We start from the raw sequence: 21740 nt of genomic DNA on the forward strand, positions 1-21740 counted from the left end.
TTAGGGGGGATCAGGCTGGCAGGCAGAAGTGGTTAGGGGCAATCAGGAAGGCAGGCAGGTGAGCAGTTGGGAGCCAGCAGTCCTGGATTGTGAGAGGGATGTCCGACTGCCCGTTTAGGCCCGATCCCAGTAGGATCGGGCCTAAACGGGCAGTCGGACATCCCTCGAGGGGTCCCAGATTGGAGAGGGTGCTGGCTGGGCTGAGGGACACCCTCCCCGCAAGCACAAATTTTGTGCACCGGGCCTCTGGTTACATAATAAAAACTTATTCAACATCCCAAATGCCCATCAGCAGCAGAAAGGGCAAATATATTCCTACAATGGAATATGACTCAGCAATACAAAAGAACAAAGTAATGATACAATTGACAACCTGGATCACTCCCACAGACATTAAGTTGAGAGAAGGAAATTAGATACAGCAGAATATATACTCTCTGATTCCAACTATATGATGTTCATATACAGGCAAAAATCTATGGTGACAAAGGGAAGAACAACAGTTTCCTTGGAAGAAGATACTGACTAGAAAGGAGACATGAAGGAGATGAAGGAGGGAGCTTTCTGGGTGCTAGAAGTATTCTGCATCTTGAGCTGGGGATGGTTAAGGAAATGCATATGGATATAAAATTCATTAAGTCACAATTAAGATGTGTGTACTTTACTGACTACTAATTATACCTCAATAAAAAATATTACATACATATACATATATATATATATATATATATATATATATATATATATATACATAAAATAAACAAATCCACCCTAGCTTGTTTGGCTTTGTGGTTAGAGCATTGGCCCCCAGACTGAATAGTCGAGGGTTGGATTCCAGTCAAGAGACATACCTCAGTTGCAGACTCGGTCCCCAGCCCTGGTCAGGACATGTGTGGGAGGCAACCAATCGATGTGTCTCTCTCACATTGATATTTTCTCTCTCTCTACCCTTCCCTTATACTCTCTCTAAAAATCAATGGAAAAAATATCCTGGGGTGAGGATTAACAACAAAAAATATAGATCTTACAGAATGCAGCTAAAGTAATATTGAGAGGGAGATTAATAGCCTTAAATACTTTTATTTTTAAAAAAGTCTGAAAAGACTAGCATGCAACTTGAAGTTAGAAAAAGGAAAATAGAACCAATTCATATAAAGTTGAAGGAAATGAGAAATTAATGAAAAGCTAACCCACACTTCTTCACCCTTCCCTAGGAGACTGCTGTTGCTAGAGAATGTTTCTTCATATCTATGCATTCCTGTCCAAAGGTCACCTCCTCTTCCTCTCTTGCCACCCCAAATCTCACCCCAATATCCAACTGCCTGTCCCTATCGCCTCACTCTGGCTGTAGAAATTGGAGAAGCGGTCAAGGGCATCACAGAATTCTGTGGGAAGGCACTTTCTGGGATGGTACAGGTAGCAGAGTGGGGAGACGGGCCAGCAGCGTGGTGACAGGACCAGTATAGAAACTGTTGGACCTGGGTCCTCGATAAATACTTCTTTCCCAGACTCCTCTTCTTCCTCTTCCTCCTGAGAGAGAGAAGAATTTCAAGGATTCTTGGGCTCCCTTCTTTCCTCTCCTGTTCTCCCGCTCTTCTCCCTTGCTCTTACCTCCTCTTCTTCCAAGCCCCGTTCTTCCTCATCCTCCTGCTCCAAGAGCAGCCTGTCAAGCTGCTGGAGCTGGAAGAGGTGGAACTGGCACTGCAGCCGCTCGGAGGCACTCAAGCTCTGCAGCATCTGCTGGGGGAGGCGGTTGGGGAAGCAGGAACCGATCTGCTCCAGCACAGCCCCCTCCAGCCAGCTGGAGCCCAGGCTCAGGAGACGGTCCGCCATGTAGTGCCTGCAGCACACACAGCCCAGGCCCGGCTCAGTGTGGGCACTCGGCAGCCAACCTGGGTCACAGCCCTACCTCACCTCTTCCTTCCCACCAATGCCATGGCCATCTCTGGATCTTAATCTCTCCTCCCCACTGCCCTCCTTCATCTTCCCTCTAAGACTCAATCTTGTCCTCTCTACACTCTAGGCCTCCCATCTCCTACTCTGCAGACCTTCACTCACTGGTAAAAGTGCTCAAAAGTAGTGGCCAGCTCCAGGCCAGAAAGGACCATAATGGGCTCCAGGTGCCGCTGAAGTTGCCCCAACATGTCTGCTCCAGGGGTTCCGCCAACCAGGCAGCCCTGGATCTGCTGGTCAATGTGTCTGGCAAACTGCTCACTCATCTGGGCAATGGAAAGGGCACTGGTGAACCAGGAAGAGGGAGTGGAGGAGAGTGGAGAGTGAAAGGAGATGAAAGGGCAGAGAGGGGTGAGCCTTGCATGAGCTTACGCCCCACCGACTGGGAGGCTGGTGGTACTCACGTGAGCAGCCGTGAGGAAGGACTGCTGCAGCAAGGCGCCTGAGAAGCCACTGTGCAGGGCCAGCGTGAAGGCTGCCCGAGGCCCAAAGAGCTCTGAGCCTGCTCTCTGCAAGTGCTCATAGAGTGCACAGTAACGAGGCACGAAGTCTGGGGCCCTCCAGGCTGCAGCCAGGAACCTGCTGACCTGAGGAGAAAGAGCAAGAAATGTAAAAGGGAAGTCCCACTATGTGGCCAGCCTCGCAGACCCTCTGCTCCGCAGAGTTCAGCTTCCTTCTGCCCACCTGCTCCTGCACCACGCTCAGCCAGCACTGCGTCATGTTCCTCAGGCTACTGCTCGGAAGAACAGGTGAAGGCCCAGGGCTCCGATCCTGACCCTTACTGTTCTTGCTGGCTGTCGAGACACAGGGCAAAGTAAGGAGTTTCATCTCAGCCTCCGGCGAGTCTCGGGGTCTTGGGTACTGACCCCTGGAAATGCCCACAGCAAAGCAGTAAGGAAGAGTAACACCCACAAGGAGAGGAGCCAGGTATTATCGCAGCCCAGGTTCTCAGCTCGGCCGCCCCGGTGGGGACTTACGGGGTTGAGTGGATGGCTCAGGAGAAGGCCCTGGGGGAGGCTCCACATGCACCAGCAAGTGGCAAAGGCGACGAACTCGAGAGGCAAAGGATGCTGCTCGACTCAGGAGGTTCCGGGAGCTCTCCCTCTGCTCTAAGTACTGACCCAGCAGCCATCCCAGGGAGCTCACACCTTCCGCATCTAAAAGAAGATAGGTCAGGAACAGGTCCCCATGGGAAATGGGGCAACAGACAGCCCGGGAGGAGAGGGAAGGAGCAATTGTACAAAAGGTTTTCTCCCACCACGGTTTGCTTCAGCTCGAGTCTGGGGATATGGTAACAGACTGGGGGTGGGGTGGAGGGAAGAGTCAAATACCAGAGTCTCAGGGAGCAGTCTGTGGAGGAAGGAAAGGAACACTGAGGTGACAGGCCTTTGAGGATAAAGGAACCAAGAGAACCAAGAGCATTAACCCAGGCGGTGCCTGGGAATGGTGACAAGGAGCTGGTTAGTGGGCCAGGGTTGGGATGGTTACCGGGGGAGGTGATGTTCTGCACCAGGGGGCTGACCAGGGCCTCCCAGCAGGTCTTGCCCAGCGCTTGGGCGGCCTCATCATCAGGGAGGAAGCGATCAGCAAAAGTCTGTTCATGGCGCAAAACCTTGTTCAGTCTGGGGATAAACAGTGTTTGTTCCAGGATTAAAGGCACAAATTTCCTTGTGGCCTCCACTCGAGTGCAGTCAACTCCTAATCACCCCATGCTCAGTCCGCCCCAGCTTTTCCCTGGCACGTACTTCTCACCTGTGTTCATTTCCCTTGTGTCCTGGCCGCTGCTATACCTTTCAGACTCCACAGCATATCCCCTTCAGTGTCCTGCTCCCTTAACCACCTCCTCCGGCCTTTACCCTGGGCACTTCCAGCCTCACCCACCTGGGACAGAGCTGGAGGAGGCGCTTGCGGTCCTCTGCTATGTCCTGGCTCCAGGCTTGTGCCCGGATTGTGTAGAAGAGACATGTACGGCGACACAGCTGCTCTCGGAACAGTGGCCAGAAAGTGGGCTTGGGGCCCAGGACCTCCACACCCCGAACTCGGGTGTCGATGCCGCCCTATAACATGCACACACTTATCTGTCACCTAAGTCACCCAGTCACCAAGCACTACCAAAGCCTGGCCTCACCCCTGAGTTCCCTAGAGCTACTCGAGACAGTCCTGCATCTCTGGGACTCAGCAGGGTCCTAGGCCATCCCCAAGCAGACGGAGGAGAAGCCTTGGTCCAAGCCTGGCCCCCAAATGCAGGAACCCAGTCACTATGGAAACTCTGTGCTACCTCTCGCTCCCCAGACCCCCACCTCTGCCCCTGCCCTACCTGCTGGCAGCGCTTTATGCGGATCTGGATGATGGGCCAGAAGCGGTTCAAGTTCTCCAAGAGGACCACCCGGCTGGCAGAAGGCACCACATTCACCTGGCGGGGCAGGGGAGAAGAGAGAGAGCTGTCACCTCCAAGGTGGGGCTGGAAGGACTATTGACAGCAACCAAGTGTGTGATGGTGTGTGCCCGTCACTGCTCCTGCACAGAACCCACGGACCCATGCGGATCCACATCCTTAATTCCACTCACTGCTCACAAGGAGGAAGGGATATGGAATTCCCCAGGGGGTGGGCTCTTCTGATAAGGCCCTGGGACAAACAGAAGGATAGGGAGTAAGGTGCAGGGGGATCACGAGGGTCCCCACCATGTTGAGCTCCGTGCTGATGCAGCTGGTGCTGTCACCCCCATACACCACCACCCTGGCCGGCATGTAACTGGAGTCCTCACTGGCCACCAACAGAGTCAGCTGCCTGGGAGAGGAGAGAGGGCTCAGTCAGAATCCGGACTCTGAGCTTAGCTCACAACTTCAACCCACCACTTCGTCCTGACTCCTGTCCCTCTGCTTAAGCGTCAGTCTTCCCTAGACCCTCTGCTTTTGCCTTTATCTTCCCCCAAGTGACTTCATTCAAGCTCATACTTTCCACTGAAAATTCCCTAATGACTCCAAATCCTCATCTCTACCCTACTCTCCTGAGCTTTCCTGCTGTGTGTCCCACAGGCATTTCCATATCATGCCTCAAAGTGGAAGGCACCTCAAAGTCAACAGGCCCAAGTGGAACTATCATCTGTCTTCAGAAACCTTCTTTCTCCTGGGAAAGAAAACTGCCATCCCCCCTGTGCCACAACCAGACACTGTCACCATGACATCTCCCTCTTCTGCTTCCCTCCTCAGGCCCATGGCCAGTCCCGTGACTCCACCTAAGATGTCCCAGTCCATCACCTCCTGGCTATTCCCATTCCCTCTGCCTAACTGAAGACAGCCATTATTTTTTAACTAGACCACTGCATAAACCTTTCAACTCCCATAATGCCAGAGTGAGTGTTCTAAATTTAAAAATCCAGTTCTGTCTCTTCCCTTCTTCAAACCCTTCAATGGCTACCCCACGTTGCAGAATAAAGCTCACACCTCTTAGCTCACACAACTTTTTGTGATCTGGCTCAGCCTACTTTTCTGGCTTCATCTCCTGCTACTTCACTACACACAACCTTCATTCCAACCAAATGCATTTACTTAAAGGTCCCCACACACACCACTGTTTCTTCCTCCCATTTTCCTCACATGCTGTCCCTTGCCTAGAATATCCATTGCCCTCTGTTTATCTCGCTATTTTCTACTTCAAAACTCAGCTCAGCCCACCCCTCCTTCTGGAAGCCTTCTCCAACCTCTCGGCTGGGCTGGTGATCCAGTGCACATGTCGACCATGTTCTCACTCTATGCTCTTAGTTGACCTGGTTCCCCAACTAGACTGCAAGTGCCCTGATGAGAGGTCCCATATCTTGTCCTTGTAGCTCCAGACCATTGCAGTGCCTGGCACAGAGTATACGTTAAACAAATGCCCACAGAAAGAGAGGCTAAGTGAGTTGCTGATCTCCTTCAACACCAAGCACAGGGAGTGACATCTGTACCTGCTGGGGAGCACATCGCCAGGCTCAGGGGGAAAGGGGGTCTCTGTACCTAGCACAGTCTGTGTCTACTATTCACTGCACATAATGGGTTTGAGTGTGTCCCTCAGAGATTTCAGATGGGGCTGTGCATGTGGGTGTATGCGCACCTAACAAGAATACCACGGCGCATGTGCACGGTGATGTAGTGGGAGCCGGTGCTGCCGTTAGACTCCCAGTAGGTCTTGGGGTTGCGGTCCGTCAGCTTGCTGGCCCGGTGCGGGTTGGAGGACACCTCCACCTTCTCCCAGCACTTGTCCTCCTTCACTTCCACACTGGAGCCTGGGGGTGGTGGGAAGGGGTGGCGGTCACAGCCTGGTTAGTTGAGAGAAAAAAGGAAAGGGACTGGAGAGCAGAAGAGAAGGGAAGAACAGATGCTGGGTTGGGAGCCAGGAGAAGGCAGAGGGGGCACGAACCCTGGCAGAGATGCCTGAGGAACACGTCAAAGAAGGGGATGTTGATGGGCTGGTAGGTTCGTCTGTGGTCTTCGATCTGGCCCAGCACCATCTGCAGCCGGAACATCAGAGAGAAAGGGAAGGGAGGGAGGGGGAAACACAGAAAAACAAACAAAATAAAAGACATATGTGAGAAAGAATCAAAGGGCAACAGATACTCAACCCACTTTCCCCCAGATTTTGGAACAACAGGAGCAAGTGAGGTAAAGGTTGGGAAACAAATGCCCCAGGTTTGCTACGACTCATGTCAAACAGGGATGCCAAATGGGGACACACTGAATCCCCTTCCCCTGGTTCTGCCTTCCATCTCCCTTCGCTCTGTACCCACCAGCCTGCCTACCTGAATGCAGCCAGCCAGGATGCTGGAGGTGAGGCTGCTGTACAGCTGGGCATGCTTCTCGCAGTCTGTCAGCAGGTCGCGAAGCTCGCAGGCCAGCAGCACCGGCACCGAGTGCTTGTCCAGGACTTTGGAGAGGGCCTCCTTGGCTCCCAGGCAGCACAGCACCACCGCATAGTCCTTGTGCGCTGAGGCCAGGCAGTGCAGGAAGCGGAGCAGCTCCTGAACAATCTGAGCCCAGCCACAGAGAGTAACGTGTGGGAAACAAGGGCAGGTCACGTTAGGGTGGGTTTAGTAAAGGGAAGGTCGTGGCTGAGATTCTGGAGCAACTCGGAAGCCCCGGGAAAGGAGAGTACCAAAGACAGGAACGGAACACTGGGGTGCTGGGAGTCCAGAGTGAGCTGGCAGGAGCTGGGCACGTCTCCCCAGGCCTCTTCCTGCCAGGGCCAACCCATCTCAGCAGCCAGCCTCGGAGCCCAAACCTCTCACTCCCTATAGTTTTGTAAAATCTGAAGGGTGGAGAGCAGGAATGTTTGGGTTGCTAAATGTGGGCTTCTCCTTAACCCAGAATCTAAATCCAGGTGCAGCCAAGAAGCTTATACAGGCCATCTCATTTTATTGTGTTTAGCTTTATGGGGCTTGACAGATGTTGCATTTTTAACAAATTAAAAGCAAGACCCTCTACCAGCAAAAAGATTACAATTTGCTTTATTGCAATTCTCGCTTCATTGTGGTCGAGCACCAAACCCACAGTATCTGGGACGGACACCTATATGTCAAAGGCCCAGTTCTGGAGACTCTTAGGTGACATTAGCTTCTTCTTCTTACACACCCTTCCCGTGTCCAGACCCCTCCAGAAAGGCTGTGCTGTCCCTCCAGAAGTAGCTGGGGCCCGAGGCTCCCTTTCCCTCCCCGACCCTTGCCAGGTCTCTGGTACCTCAGAGTCACTATTGGGGCCACTCAGGCAGTTGAGGCAGGGCTCCAAGACCTCATGCCAGGGAAGGGCCATTGCCTCAGAGTAATCCAGCAGCTGGGTCATGACCCTGGTGAGGGGATGGAAACAAGTGAAGTCCCTACAGTCTGCCAGCTACCCTCACCACCAACACACGGTGCCTGGACAGGTCCCTCACCCCAGCGCAGTCAGCAGCAGGGTTTTGTTGGGCCCGGGGGCATCCAGAGTCCGCAGCAACAGGAGGAAGGGCTGGGACTCCTCCTGGAGGCGCTTGAGGAGGGGCCTCAGGGCACCCCCAGGGCCCCCCTCACGGCACAGCACACGCTCCAAGTCCAGGAGGAGTTCTGCAGATGGGCCTCCAACCAGGGACCGGATCAGCAACTCGGGGGACCCATCCTGGCCCTGGGCATCGGGGGGCTCCAGTGTTGCTGCCCAGATACACGGGAGGAAGAAAATACATACAAAGAGGATTCATACAAGTTGGCCAAACCAAGAAATGGGCAGGTCCTGAAAATCACCCCCAGATTTTCCTCCCATTCGGAGGGCGCCTGCAGATTTTACAAAACTCTAGGGGATTTTCTTTTCTGGCCCCAAATATATACCTAGCTACATCTGAAAAAAATGTTTAGTAAGGCAAATACCGTCACATTTATCATTTTTAATCTATGTCATACAATTATATTTTATTATTAAATGTGAACTATGCTGTTACATATGCCAGTAAACATTAGCTGGTATAATACAACCCTGCACTAACCTAGCCTGGGGGCTTTAGATAGACACACTAAAAGACACTGCTTATTTCAATCTCCCCCCATACTTCTGGGTTTTCACTTGTTTGTTAAACACAAAGGGTTTCCTCCCTATGGTATCAGTATTTCATGTTTCTAGTCATCACCTTTCTGTACTGGAACTTACAATTTCACCAAAAAAGGCCTTTCTATAAATTACTTCAACCAACCTTTTGGTGTCCAGTAAGACTGTACCAAACCCAGACCACACAGATGGCAACCTCACATGTCTGAAGCCATTCAGAGAAAGCAAATTCCTTGTACCTATTCTAGGTCTCCCTCTCCTCTTGGGCAGGAAGTTCTACTTAAGACCGAACTTGAGCACCAAAGCCTCACTCATTTCCTGAAGGCTCCCTGTGTCCCTCTAATAAGGTCTGAGGACGTACATGGCAGCCTTCCTGGACACCAGCGGGCACTGACTGAATCCTCAGCAGAACCACCCCTCCACAATGGTACCTGTGCGCTCAGGACTGCCCGGTGGCTCCGAGTAGCGGTTGAGGAGCATCATGAGGATGGTGCGTGTGGTGGGCATGGGGTCCGTCCCCAGGGCTATCCCTGAGTGCCTAAACAAGGTGTCTCTAAGCTCTCGGGTGATAATCTGGTCTCCCAGGGTGTGGTGGTTGCACAAAAGCAGGCTGAGAAGGATCAGGCCATTTCTCACTGCAGAGGAGCACCTGGGAGGAGAGAGGTGGCCCGGGGAAGAAATTGCCAGAGTGAACACAATGGAAACAGCAAGTAAATGCACAGGGGAGAAGCCCAGCACCTGGGAAGGAATGGGCTCCAGGGGTCCCCGACCTCAGGTCACTCCTCCCAATCCCGAGAAGGAAGGAAAAGTCAGGGTGTCTCTGCTCGCTGGGAGTCACCCTACCCTCAACCACTTGGCCTTTCCTCCAACGACAGTTAGAGAGGGCCACTAAAGTTTCACCCAGAGGTACAAACAAGGGAATTTCTGAGGGGCAGATGAGACTTGGGTAGAGCAGTGGTGACAGGGACGTAGTGGGAGTTTGAAGTTTGGAGGGTGATGCCCTGACCCCTCAGTGTTCAGCATCAAGATCACCGCTGCAGGGATGGTAAGGAGCAGGCTCTCAGAGCCTGGGCGGGTGGCTGAGTCAATGCTGGCGAAGATCTCTCTGGTCATCTGCACATCAAACAACGGGTGAACAGAATCTTGGCTAGTAAAAAAATCGAGGTTCTCCGAGGAACTGGCAATGGCCAGCATCTTCAGTGCCTGCAAGAGGGACGTGGAAGCAGAGTTAGGAGTGAGCAGAGCCACCAGGCAGAGGAAGGAGAGAGCCAGGCCATCATTCTAGATCTCAAACTTTGGGGGAGCTGAGCTGTTTTGCAAACAGGTCAGGTAAGAGATGGAAATGGAAAAGGCACTGATGGGACATTAAATGCTAAAAAATAAAAACAAAGGAAAAAGACAAAATAAAGCAAAGAACTCTAAGGCTCAATGGTGGTAACATCAGTCCACAGTTCCTCTACCAGCACCAAGGCTAGCTGATGGGATGGCTGCCCCCTCCCGTAGCGTTGCCTCAGAATGGGGCCCTTTCACAGCATTTTGTTGTCTGCAAAAGCTTTCCTTGAAGTTGTTTCCTTCTTGCTTGACCACTCTTCCCTCTGCAAAATCTCTCTTCCTCTGACTTCTATAACGTCATGTCTGCCGGGTTGTTCTCCCTCCCTGGTGTTCCTCTGTCTAGTCCTTAAACATGGAAGTTCCTGTCCCCCTTCTCTTCTCACCCTGCATGCCCTCCCTAGGCAACCGTGGCCACTCCCATAGCTTCAGTTACCACTTACATGCCAATACTCCCAAACCTATGGCCCCTGGCCTCCAAAACCAGTGTCCCACCCTCCTCAACAAGGCTACTTGGGCTTTCTCACTGGCAGAATAGTTGTAATTATAGGAAAAAATACTTGCAATGTGCAAACTTGTTTGCTGGTACTACACAAAAAAAATAAAGATGAACACTCTACCACTGGAGTGGAGAATGTCTCTCCTGGGGAAAGAGCTGGCTCTTGAGAAGAAACCCTCTAGGAATTATAAATAATTCCCAGGATAATCACCCTCCTGAGACCTGGACCCTCAAAGCAAGTGCTGCCTCATAATAAGGTTTTCTCCCTTTGGTTACCCCACTCTCTCCCAATTAGCTGAATTCTGTAGACCTTATGTTAGATACAAAATAATGCAATTTTGTTACAGGGCAAGAGGCAAATGCTATATTTTGGTCATGCAACTTGAAAAGGTCAGGGAATTCTTTAAACAGACATGGCCTAGACAATGAATGCTTGGCTGCTGTTGGGAGAAGCAGCACCTAGTAGGCCCATATAGAAAAGAGCCTCCCAGCCTCTCCCTGGGACAGCGTGCTCCAGGAGGATCTGTGTTCCTGTCCACACACTGCCTTTATATTGTTGGAAAGCACTCTCATACCTGAGGCCTACCAGTCCTCCTCCAGGACCCTCAGGCTATACAGAGCACACCCTGCCCGCACCCTGCCACCCAGCACGTATGTCTGGATCATTCTGGAAGCCAATTCTCTTAAGCTCCCCTGGACGAGAGCCTTCCTTCTCCATTTTCTGGTCCCAGGGTGGCAAGACAATGGCAATGTTGGCTTTGTTTTACACACATATGGGAGGGGGTATTTTCTGTGTAAGGGTAAAAACTCAGATCAAAGGGTAAAAACCTACTCTGTCACATCTAGAAAATTAGTCTTTAACCAGACACCTAATTGTAACTAAAAAGGCATGGAAAATTCAACATACCTAAAAACTCAACTCCTGACCTTCTCCCATTCCTCTTCCTCCTCCAACATTCTTCCACCTAGTAAATGGCTACCTCCATCCATCTGCTGCTCAATTTCAAACCTGCAGTCACTCTCAAAGACATCTTTCTCCCTTTCTTCAAGCATGCACTCAATCTCCAAGACTGTCCAGCTGGAACTCTTAAACCCATCTGCATCTTTTGGTCCCAAGGTCTCCTCCCTGATCTAAATCACCACAGTACCTCCCGAGGTCAGCAGTCCCCCATTCTGCCCATCTCACCCATCACTCACTTCCAGTCCACTCACCGCCAGCCCTGCCTGCTGCACCAAGACAGAAGTCTTGTATTCTTGCATGCAAACCAGCACAGCGTAGATGCCACCCTCCCTGGCAAAGAGGGGGCGCCATTCATGCTTGGTCATGAGCAAGTACAGGAGGCGCAGGGCCAGCACCACCACCATCTTCTCTCCCACCTGGTTGGTCAGCAGCTCCACCAGTGTCTTCACTAGCTTCTCTCTGGGAGGAGAGAAATTGGAGTTTCCCACCCCAAGAGTCATGCCTGACTCCCCGCCTAACCCTATACACCAAGTTCCAGTCCCTCACCCCTTACCCCTTTCCAACCTGCTCTTCTTGCCTCAGTCTTACTCCTGATGCCCCCTCCACGGCAGTCTAACTGCCTCTGGCTCTTCACTGCATGAAGGAGTCAGCAGAACAAACTAGTTACAAACTCTGGCTCATCTTTTCAAATAAGTCTATAAATTCAATAAAATTCTAATCAAAATGCCTAAAAAGTTTATTTTTTTAAACATGATAGGCAGATTTAGGCCCAGGAAGATAAAATATGCAGGAACAATCAAAAAATATTTGGAAAGAAATAATAGGAGACTTGCCTACTAGTTATCAAAATATAGATATAAAGTTCTAATAATTAAAACTCTGGAAATAATACAGGGTAGTCAAACAGATCAACAGATGAGAAGAGAGACAAGGGTCGCATCTCAGTCAGAAAGGACAGGAAGGACCATGCAAAACGTGACGTGGAGACACCTAGCTATCCATCTGAAAAAAATAAAGCTGGAACTCTCCTTCACTTCATTTGCAAAAATAAATAGCAAACATTTTAAAATAAATATAAAAATCAAAATCGTGGATATTTTTAGAATATATATGGGAATATAAGTTTTTTAATTTTGGCTCATCCTTACCCGAGGACATTTTTTCCATTCATTTTTTTAGCTTTTAAAAAAAATTTGATTTCAGAGAGGAAGAGAGGAGAGAGAGATAGAAACATCAATAATGAGAGAATCATTGATTGACTGCCTCCTGCACGCCCCCCCCCCCCCCCACAGGCATGTTCCCTGATTGGTATCGAACCCTGACCTCCTGGTTCATAGGTCGACGCTCAACCAGCTCAACCACTGAGCCAAGTCAGCTGGGCTCCACTGATTTTTAAAGAGAGTGGAGGGAGGAAAGGAGAAGGGAGGGAGGGAGAGAGAAAGAGAGAGAGAGAGAGAGGAAAATATCAATGTGAGAGAGACACACAGATTGGATGCCTCCGGCCTGAGACCCTTCAGTGCATGGGCCCACACTCTAACCACTGAGCACACTGGCCAGGGAGGGAAATAGTTTTGTAATCCTGAAATAGGATAGACCCTCTTAAGTAGGACATAAAATCTAGAAGCCAAAAAAAAAGTTGAAAAACATAGCAACACTACAATCTAAAACTTGAGCACAATGAAAGGCACTATCCACAAAGTTAAGAGATAAGCAACAAGAGTCAGAGAGAGGGTCCAGTGGAAATGCTATCGGAAGGGAAGGAAGAAGTACCCCCAGAGTCCCTAGATCACAGTGACCATCACAAGAGGGGGAAAAACCAGGAATGACATCTTTCTCCACACAGACAGAGATGCATATTGAGGAGGTAGTCTATGAATTATGGAGTTAAGAAACACAAAAGGAGAAATTCTGGAAAAAGAAGGCAAATAAAGGTAATGGGAAAGTCCGGTTTTTATCTGTCTTTTCTCATGCTTTATGATTTCAATGTAAGTCAAATACGCTTTAAATATATATCCCCTTCTGTAGTCATGGTTCTGACAAATGAGCTAACATACATAGGTACTGTGTCTGAATAGGTATAGAAATATAAATAAGGATGTTTATGGAAATGTTAACAGTGACTATCTCTGCATAAAGGGTTTCAGATGATTTTTACCTTCATAATTTTCCCATTTTCTTACAGTGAGCATGAATCCTTTTACACTGAGGAAATCGTTATGATTTTGAAAAAAAGGCAAGCAAGATATTTGAAACATAAGTAACAAATTAATATCCAGAATGTCTATAAATCAGTAAGAAAAAGCCCCAGTAAGAAAGGGGGCAAGGGGTAAGAACAGAATATTTAGCCCGGCTGGCATGGCTCAGTGGGTGAGCATCAAACTGTGAATCAGGACGTAATGGTTTGCTTCCCAGTCAGGGCACTGGGTTGCGGGCTCTATCCCCAGTGTGGCATGTGCAGGAGGCAGCCAATCAATGATTCTCTCTTATTGATGTTTCTCTCTCTCTCCCTTCCTCTCTGAAATAAAAAATATATATATTAAAAACAAAGAAACAAACAAAAAACAGAAGATTTATAGAAGAAACACAACAAATGAGTGCAAATATACCTAACTTCACTACAACTAAGAAATTAAAACAAGGAGCTACCAATCATTTTAAATTTTGCCCATCAGACAAATTCTTAAAATATGCTAATATTCAGTGTTGGCAGACGTGAGGGAAACTGATCCATTAGAACACTGTATTTGAACTTGGACATAATAATATTGCGGAGTCCTATGCAGAGTGAAAATATTGAGGCAGCTCTATGTGTACTGACAGGGAGAGCCCTATTAGACATACTGAGTGTGGGAGAAAAGTTGCAGAAACACGTAGCGTGATTACATATATTAAGATACAAACTCAGGAAATGTTCTATATCCAAACACAGCAACAAATGTAAAACTAGAGAAGGTCAGAAGGATACACGCCTGAATGACAGTGGTGAAAAGAAATTAGCTTTTCATTCTATGTTCTTTATAGTCTTCAGGTCTTTTAAAATGAGAATGTACTTGTATATTATTTACATAATTAAGGGGTATTAAAAACCCATTTCAAAATAGCAAGTAGGAAAGTAGGAAAAAAGAAGGGAAAAGAAAAAAACTCAAGTTCTAGAGCCAAAAGGACCTAGGTTTGAATCCTAGCTCTGCTTTCTGTCAAACTCTGGGCAAATTGGTTAAACACCCTAAGCCTCAGTTTCCTCACCCATACAATGGGATGAGAATAGGTGTGAATCTTTCCCAGATGATAGGAGGACTTAATGAGAATGCAAGCAAAACTTTAAGCCCAGAGCCTAGCAGAAAATAAACGCTCTGACAATATTAGCCATGGTAATATTCCATCCTCCTGCTCTGTTGCTCCTCAGACTGACCCTCCTTTCACCCCTAGCCTTTCTAATTCTTAATCTCATAGATCCTTCCCACCCGACTACTCCCCTCCCCTCACCATCTCCACTATTCCAACCTCAGGGATCTGTCAGGACGGACCAGAGGGTGGTCCCGCTCAGTGACCTCCTCCACAGCCTGAGACAGGGCATTGAGGCTTGAAAGCTGCAGGTTTGTGTCCAAGCTGGATATCTGCACAGTAGCCACAACAGCCGCCACTTGCTGATCCAGGGAGTTGCGTGGACCTGGACCCCGCAAGGCTCTAGCCATTTCTGAAATTGATGAAGAAGAGGCAGTGGCTTAAGAAAATAGGGCACTTCCAAGTTAGAAGTCCTTAAAGGTCAAGCCCAGTTTTCCTACTGACATCCTATATAATAAGGAGCTAATATGCTAATTAGACCGAACAGCAGAACAACCATCTGGACAACCTTCCGGACAAAGCTGGGGCTATGAGGGCCGAGCCCCTTGCACAAATTTTGTGCATCGGGCTTCTAGTTTTAATGTATTATTCGTTATTGTAGCTTGCATTCAGAACATATCCAATTCTGTGAAAAGCATTTAATAGTCAAACATTGCCCTAGCTAGTTTGCTCAGTGGTTAGAGTGTCAGCCTGTGGACTGAAGGGTCCCAGGTTCGATTCTGGTCAAGGGCACATGCCTGGTTTGTGGGCTCGATCCCCAGTAGGGGGCGTGCAGGAGGCAGCTGGTCAATGATTCTCTCATCATTGATGTTTCTCTCTCTCTATCCCTCTCCCTTCTTCTCTGAAATCAATAAAATATATATATTTTTTAAAAAAGAAAAATAGTCAAACATTGAAGACAAAGATTCCCAGGAAAATGGGCCCTCCTTTTCCAGGGATACTAAAGGGAGCTGTGATTGATTAGATACAATCAAGGCCAAAGGAAGAAAAATTGATGTATGCTTCCAAATCATTTTCCTGTGCAAATGTGACTTTTCTTTTTTTAAATCCTCACCCAAGGGTATTTTTCCATTGATTTTTAGAGAGAGTGGAAGAGAGAGGGAAAGACAGAAACACTGATGTGAGAGAAACACATCGATTGGTTGTCTCCTGCATGTGCCTGACCAGGGTCCTGACCAGGGAGGAGCCTGCAACCGAAGTACATACCCTTGACCAGAATCAAACCCGGGACCCTTCAGTCCATAGGCTAACACTGTATCCACTGAGCCAAACCAGCTAACATGACCTTTTTTTCATGTCTTTCCCTCTACCCTGACTGCCCATTTCTCTGGAGACCACCCAGGACTTTTTCCAACTTTACTGCCCTCCCCTCCCAGCACATAACTCACCACTAGCTGCCTCCTTTATTTCGGGGGACAGAGACATTCCCTCAGTCAGCAGAAGCTGGTTAAACAGTTGTGAATCACTCTGTGCCATGGGGGGCTCAGTTTTTCCCTTGGCAGGCTCTGCCTCTGCTTTGTGGGGCTCAGCCTTTGCTTCGGGGGACTCGGTCACTTCCTCTGAGAACCTGGCCTCTGACTTGAACTCTTCTGGATCTGGGGTACAGGAGCGACTTCGTGAAGATGAGGAGCTGCTTAGTTCTTCAGGTCGCAGCCCGTACTTGGTGTAGATTTTGGAATTGAGCAGGTCACTGAGGGTGCTCCCCTCAAACCGATTGCAGAGAACCTGCAGCAGACCTTCAGCCACCTCTTTGGGCACGGAGATTTCACCGAGGGCCTTTTCATCCAGGGTCTGTCAACAGAGGGGGGTATGCATATCAGGAACAAGCAGACACAAAGGTCCCGGAGAAGAGTGGCCACCTCTCGCCATGCCCTGCACACATACATACCGCACCCTCACAGCATTTGTCTCCTCCCACAGCAGCACCCCTCATAATCTCTAACCTATAGCATCAGCCTCCCCCTAAGCACTCCTGTATCTAGAATTCCCTTGGACAACCCCACTTCTAACCCCACTACAAACCCCCTAGGTGTCTCAGGCCTGTAATACCTCATCCAGGTTCTCCCGAAGATTCTGAAAAATTGGCTGCTGCTCACATATGTCCAACTTCTTGATGAAGAAGAGCAGTTCCCACCACTCAGCCTGGGTCAGGTATCCCAACTTCTCATTCTTCTGAGGCTCAGGCTGGAGATATGGCAAAGAGTAGAGCCCATCCACAGGCTTCCAGTCCCAGGAGGGAAGTGCTGAGAACATAGGCACAGGGTCTCAGCACCCACCAGGAATAAAGTGGATTTCTGAATCTCTGGGACAGTTGCTAATCAGGAGTGGCTTCATCCCCGCCACCCCTCCTCTGTTCAGACACCACACTGTCAATGTCCCCGCTAAGACTCACCTGTGCCCAACATAGTGGGCCCTGCCCCCTTCTCCACAGCTGTGGAAGCTGTATCCACAGCAGCTTCCTCAGGGCCCAGTATCTCTAGCATGTGCCAGTGCACCCAGTAGGTGCGACCCATAGACTGCCAGAAGACCTGGTTTGGAGCAAGACAGAGGGAAGAAGAATAGAGAGGGCTCACCATTTGAGTCCTGGGTTGTGCAGGCTTGAGAGGACGTGCTGGGCCAAGACTGGGCCACATAGCCCTCAGATGCACACCTGGCTAGGCTTGGGAAATCCTCCGTATAGCAAAAGGCTCCTTTTCCCTGTCAGAGGAGGCCCTGCCTCTCATCTCTTCCTAACCTTGATGGCCTCTGCTTCTACACTTCCTCCCAGCCAACTATACCAGTAGGGGGCAGGGGTGTCTCAATATATGGGGTTCTGCTTCCTGGGTGTGAGTCTCTCCTTGACCTCATAGCCCACCTACTCCCGCTGGATTTTCTCAGGCCCCCAAAGCCTCACTTCAATTGCTGATCCCCTTTAACCAGTCTAATTCCCTTGGGAGTTTTCTCCTTAGGTGGCCTGCCAGTCTCCTGCATGGAAGTCCCAGCTATGCGCCACCCAAAAAGATGCCCATCAGTGTCCCACCGCCATACGCTCGCTCACCTGCACAGGGGGCACACCATTGTTGCTCTGCCGGAACTCGCCCTCTTCCCCAGCACTGACCTCCTCGTAATCATCCAGCATCCGCACTCGCATCCCTGGCACCAGTGTCTGTTGCACGTATTCACCATAGCCACTACGGCTAGAGAATTCATAACGCTGGCGGAAGGCCCGTTCTTGCTTTCTGGGGGTGGTAACAATGGTGGGGAGTACACCGCTGGGGCCTGAAATGCAGGGCTGAAAGATGGACCGGGATGGCCGGGGAGGCGACATGCCCCCTTCGCCGAGGTTCTGGGCCCAGCCCATGCTCCGCACCAGCTCTGATATGAGGTTGCCCACAGCCATACTGAACTCCAGCTCCCGCTGCCCCCGGCTTTTCTCCCGGGCGAACTCCTCCCCTGGGGACAGGGAGCCTCGGTCTCCAGCCCCTGGCTCTGGACTGTTATTCAGCTGATCCAGCAAGGAGGTGACACATAGGTAGCGTTTCACCAGGGAGAAGAGCAGCTTTCCTGGGATCTGTAGGACACAGTCTGTGGTGTAGGTTCATCTCCCAACTTTAACCCCTCTCCTTTCCCCTCAATAGCATCCTCTACAGAAAAATATAAAGGCCTCATCCACATACCTATAGTTCTCAAACTGTGATTTATATAAGAAACACACCAAAAGTGTCTTAAAACACAGACTCCTGAGTTCTAATCTCAGGAGTTCTGAGTGGGGAGGGGGGCAGGAACCTTCATTTTAACAATTTCCCAGGTGGATCTGACGCTGAGGCAGTCCTGAACCACACTGTCAGAAACGATGCCCAAGGCCTACAACGCATTTGCCCCACAGCCTGAGGCAGGCTGAGTACCTGAGGCAGATGAATGCCCTCAAAGGCCATGCAGTGCTCCTCAGAGGATGTGGTCTCTGCAAACAGCTCCAGCAAAGTATAGCGGCTGTCAAAGTCCATGTGCTGCTCGATGCCATCTTGCTGGCTCAGTGACAGAAGGACGTGAGCCCGACTCCCTGTAATCCACACCCAATCCGTATCTTCTCCTCAATCCCCGATACTTTCCCTCTGTCTTTCCTAGACTCTCCATCCCCTACCCGAGGTCTTCACTTCTTTGTGGCTGAGACTCACAGTAAGATATACATTTTAATGGCAGCTTGATGTAAGTGTATACGTCTATAACCGAAACATGTATTTCATGCTACAAAACTTACCTTAAATGCTAATACTAATATTTTACATTTTTTAAAAATGTTGGTTATAACTCACCAAACTGGTTTTACAACTACGCGCCACCCAAGACAGAGGGAAGAAGAATAGAGAGGATTCACCAACTAATGAATCTCTACCCACAGTTTAATATAAACCTACCCTATTCTCTTTGTCACTGCACTGAGAATGAACAAACCAGTTCCTATCATTTTATCCTATGTAGATTAATAAGTAATAGCCTATTAACCTATAGTTTTCCTTTGCACTGAATTGGTATTAGAGTTGGGAAATCCTTCCTCTTCCTGTTCTTACTCCTTATGGCCCCATTCTCTTGCCTTCCTCCCCTGGCTATCTCTTACCAGCATCGTGGGCTGCCAGAGCCTGCAGCAACTTGCCCGCACTCCGACGGATCTGAGGCTCAGGGTTGCACAACATGTGCATGAGCAGGTCCAGGGCTCCTGTCTCCCTGAAGACCCCAGTGAGGGGCCCGATGCTGGCGTAGGCACTAAGCACATGGATGGTGTGGAGCACAGCGGCCGTGAGGCTCGAGGTCCCACCTTCTGCCAGCTGCCTGGCAGCCCTCTGCACCAGCGCCCGTACATCAGCTTCCATCTCTCCCATTGCCACATCATCCAGGCCTCCTGGATCTCGGGGAAAGCTTCCTGAACCCCCAGCTGGTTCACGCTGAGGTCCTTTAGATAGTGCCCACTCACCTAGCAGCATGGGGCAATTGGCATAGACCTCAGGGGCTGAAAGCCACATGAGGATGTGCTCTGCCTTGCCCTCTTCCACACCCACTCTACCCACTTCCCCACACTTCAGGACCCTCCATCGGATCAGGTATTCAGGACGTCCATCGTGCCCAGGACGCTGTCGAATAAGTTCTTCAGGATATGCCTGCAGCCGAGGTCCCAAAGGCACCATGAGGTCCCCAGTGCGCCGTTCCCCCACCATCCTGACCTTCTGGGACACACAAGCAGAAAGATAAAGGTAATATGGAATAAGGGGAAAGACTACATGGAGGGGGTAGAATCTTGAGACACAGATAGGGTGGGTCGTGATTGGTAAGATTGCATGATGGAATTTAGGGGCCAAGTAGAAAGGCCAAGAATAGCATGAAATAAATAACTTGAACATATCCTGGGATATATACAAGAATGGAGTAAAAACAGCGGTTTAAGAAATGGAAGCGGTTATGAGAAAAGGCAAGGTAACAGAAAGAGTTGACAGTTAAGCAGGACAATCTGGGCAGAATAGCAGGGTGTCTGAGGGATACAGATCAGGACTCAGAAGAATGACAAGTATGAGCAAGAAGGACAGCAGCATGGGAGACAGTGGGGTCAGAACAAGTGAGGAAAGTCAGGGTGGGGGAGGGGCGAGCCAGGGGGTATAAATGACAGTGTAAAGCTGGAACGTGGATATAAAGGAGTGGGCCATGGCAGATATAGAGAATATCGATGAAAGGAGGGTGGGCTGTAGACACCCACATCCAGATGGCTGGATGGGAAAAGTGTATGAAAGTATTGTGAAAGGAGGAGGGGTCCAGGGAACCAGATAACGTAATGGGAGGTAAAGACCAGACCCCATCCTCCATTTATTTTACATGTGTGGTGAGGGTCTAAATCAGGCAGCTATGGAGGGAGGTGGTAATCATGGAGTTGAAGGGCTGGGAATGAGGTCAGGAGATGATGGAGGTATTAGAGAGGAAATATAGTGCAGATTTCAGAGTCAGATAAATGTGACTCTGAATTCTGGCTCACTGACTTACTATGTGTGTAGTTTTTGGCAAGTTACTTAACCTCTGAACCTCAGTTTCCTCCTCCGCAAGATGGGAATGATATTCATACTGAACTCATAAACACTGAAGATCAGCCATGTAAAGCACTGAGAACCAACAGCCTCTCTGCACATAGTGAATGCTCTGTAAACATGATCTAATATCATTACTCTTAGATGGAGAAGGTAGGCCAGTCCTCGGATGGGACACTATTAAGTCAGATTATAAAGGGGAGCAGGGTGATGGCCATGCTAGTAACCCAAAAAAGACAGGTATGAAATAAAAAAAAATGTGGGGCAGCAGGAAATGGCGAGAATAAGAATGGAAGGTAAACCCAGATGAAGAAATGGTAATCAGGATAGTGGTCATATTGGGGTACAAGAATAGAAGATGAGAGTAAAAAAAAAAAAAAAAAAAAAAAAAGGTGTGAAGAGAGGGGAAATACAGGATGTGGACCCCCATGGAAGCAGGGGTCTAGTTACCATGGGGCAGGACAAGACTGGAAGGAAACCAGTGACGTGGTGATCAACAACTGATGAGCAGGGTGGAGAAGTAGAACGAATGGATAGGCCTAAATTTGGGGGATGGGGTAACTATACGGAGCAATACACTGAGGTATGAAGGTGAGGTCTAGCTAACGCGAGGAAGAGACAGCCGGTAGGTGCAGGTAGCAAGGTCAGGCCCAAGCTTGCAGAAAGGCAGGGGCGGTGCAGGCCAGAACGGCGGTGGGAACAGGTTTGGGCGGGCGGGGGGAGGTAGAAGGGGGGAAACGCGGTCCGAGGAGGCTAACAAGACCGGGCGAATCTCAGGGAGCAAGACCTGGCTCCCGTCATCGCCCCAATAAAACTGGGTAAGGGACCGGGAAGGGAGAGGGTAAGGATTGGGTCCACGCGGAACTCTCCTCTCACCTCCCACCGCCCAGCTCGGCCCTCGCTGGAACGCCGAGGCCGGTCCCGCCGTCCTGGCCCCGCCTTCTCAGCAGCTCCCTTCCGGGTCACACGGCGAGTGCACGCCCAGCCGGGTGTCTACGGGTCCCACCACGGCCCACATCGGAGCGCAGCGCGCCAGGGGAGCATGCGTAGTATCTATGAGCTGCTGCACCG

At 49.8% G+C, this 21740-nt stretch overlaps 1 protein-coding gene across 8 annotated transcripts in view; it reads right to left on the reverse strand.

The window, feature by feature from the left end:
- Positions 1–21029, reverse strand: part of CUL9 (cullin 9) — a 40192-nt gene extending 19163 nt beyond the window's left edge. For 3 of the 8 annotated variants that reach the window (XR_013960444.1, XM_080665376.1, XM_080665380.1), the window contains exons 1-25: positions 19220–21029; positions 18510–18664; positions 17663–18175; positions 17018–17153; positions 16675–16868; positions 16014–16416; positions 14785–14977; positions 11535–11742; positions 9501–9697; positions 8926–9143; positions 7857–8106; positions 7664–7769; positions 6730–6957; positions 6351–6441; positions 6045–6216; positions 4637–4742; positions 4271–4366; positions 3835–4010; positions 3442–3575; positions 2931–3110; positions 2638–2747; positions 2358–2540; positions 2059–2219; positions 1612–1840; positions 1341–1530 (exon numbers count right to left, since the gene is read on the reverse strand). Coding sequence is in view for 7 of the 8 variants with exons in the window: in XM_080665376.1 (XP_080521502.1) it covers positions 1341–1530; positions 1612–1840; positions 2059–2219; positions 2358–2540; positions 2638–2747; positions 2931–3110; positions 3442–3575; positions 3835–4010; positions 4271–4366; positions 4637–4742; positions 6045–6216; positions 6351–6441; positions 6730–6957; positions 7664–7769; positions 7857–8106; positions 8926–9143; positions 9501–9697; positions 11535–11742; positions 14785–14977; positions 16014–16416; positions 16675–16868; positions 17018–17153; positions 17663–18175; positions 18510–18664; positions 19220–19997 (5407 nt within the window). In the remaining variant the exon portion in view is untranslated. The remainder of the gene's footprint in view (positions 1–1340; positions 1531–1611; positions 1841–2058; positions 2220–2357; positions 2541–2637; positions 2748–2930; positions 3111–3441; positions 3576–3834; positions 4011–4270; positions 4367–4636; positions 4743–6044; positions 6217–6350; positions 6442–6729; positions 6958–7663; positions 7770–7856; positions 8107–8925; positions 9144–9500; positions 9698–11534; positions 11743–14784; positions 14978–16013; positions 16417–16674; positions 16869–17017; positions 17154–17662; positions 18176–18509; positions 18665–19219) is intronic. The other 5 variants (XM_080665378.1, XM_080665377.1, XM_080665381.1 and 2 more) reach the window with 5 other exon arrangements.
- Between the last annotated feature and the right edge of the window lie 711 nt (positions 21030–21740).

The sequence above is a fragment of the Plecotus auritus genome (genome assembly GCF_963455305.1).
Source record: "Plecotus auritus genome assembly, chromosome: 4".
In the NCBI taxonomy this organism is placed as follows: Eukaryota; Metazoa; Chordata; class Mammalia; order Chiroptera; family Vespertilionidae; genus Plecotus; species Plecotus auritus.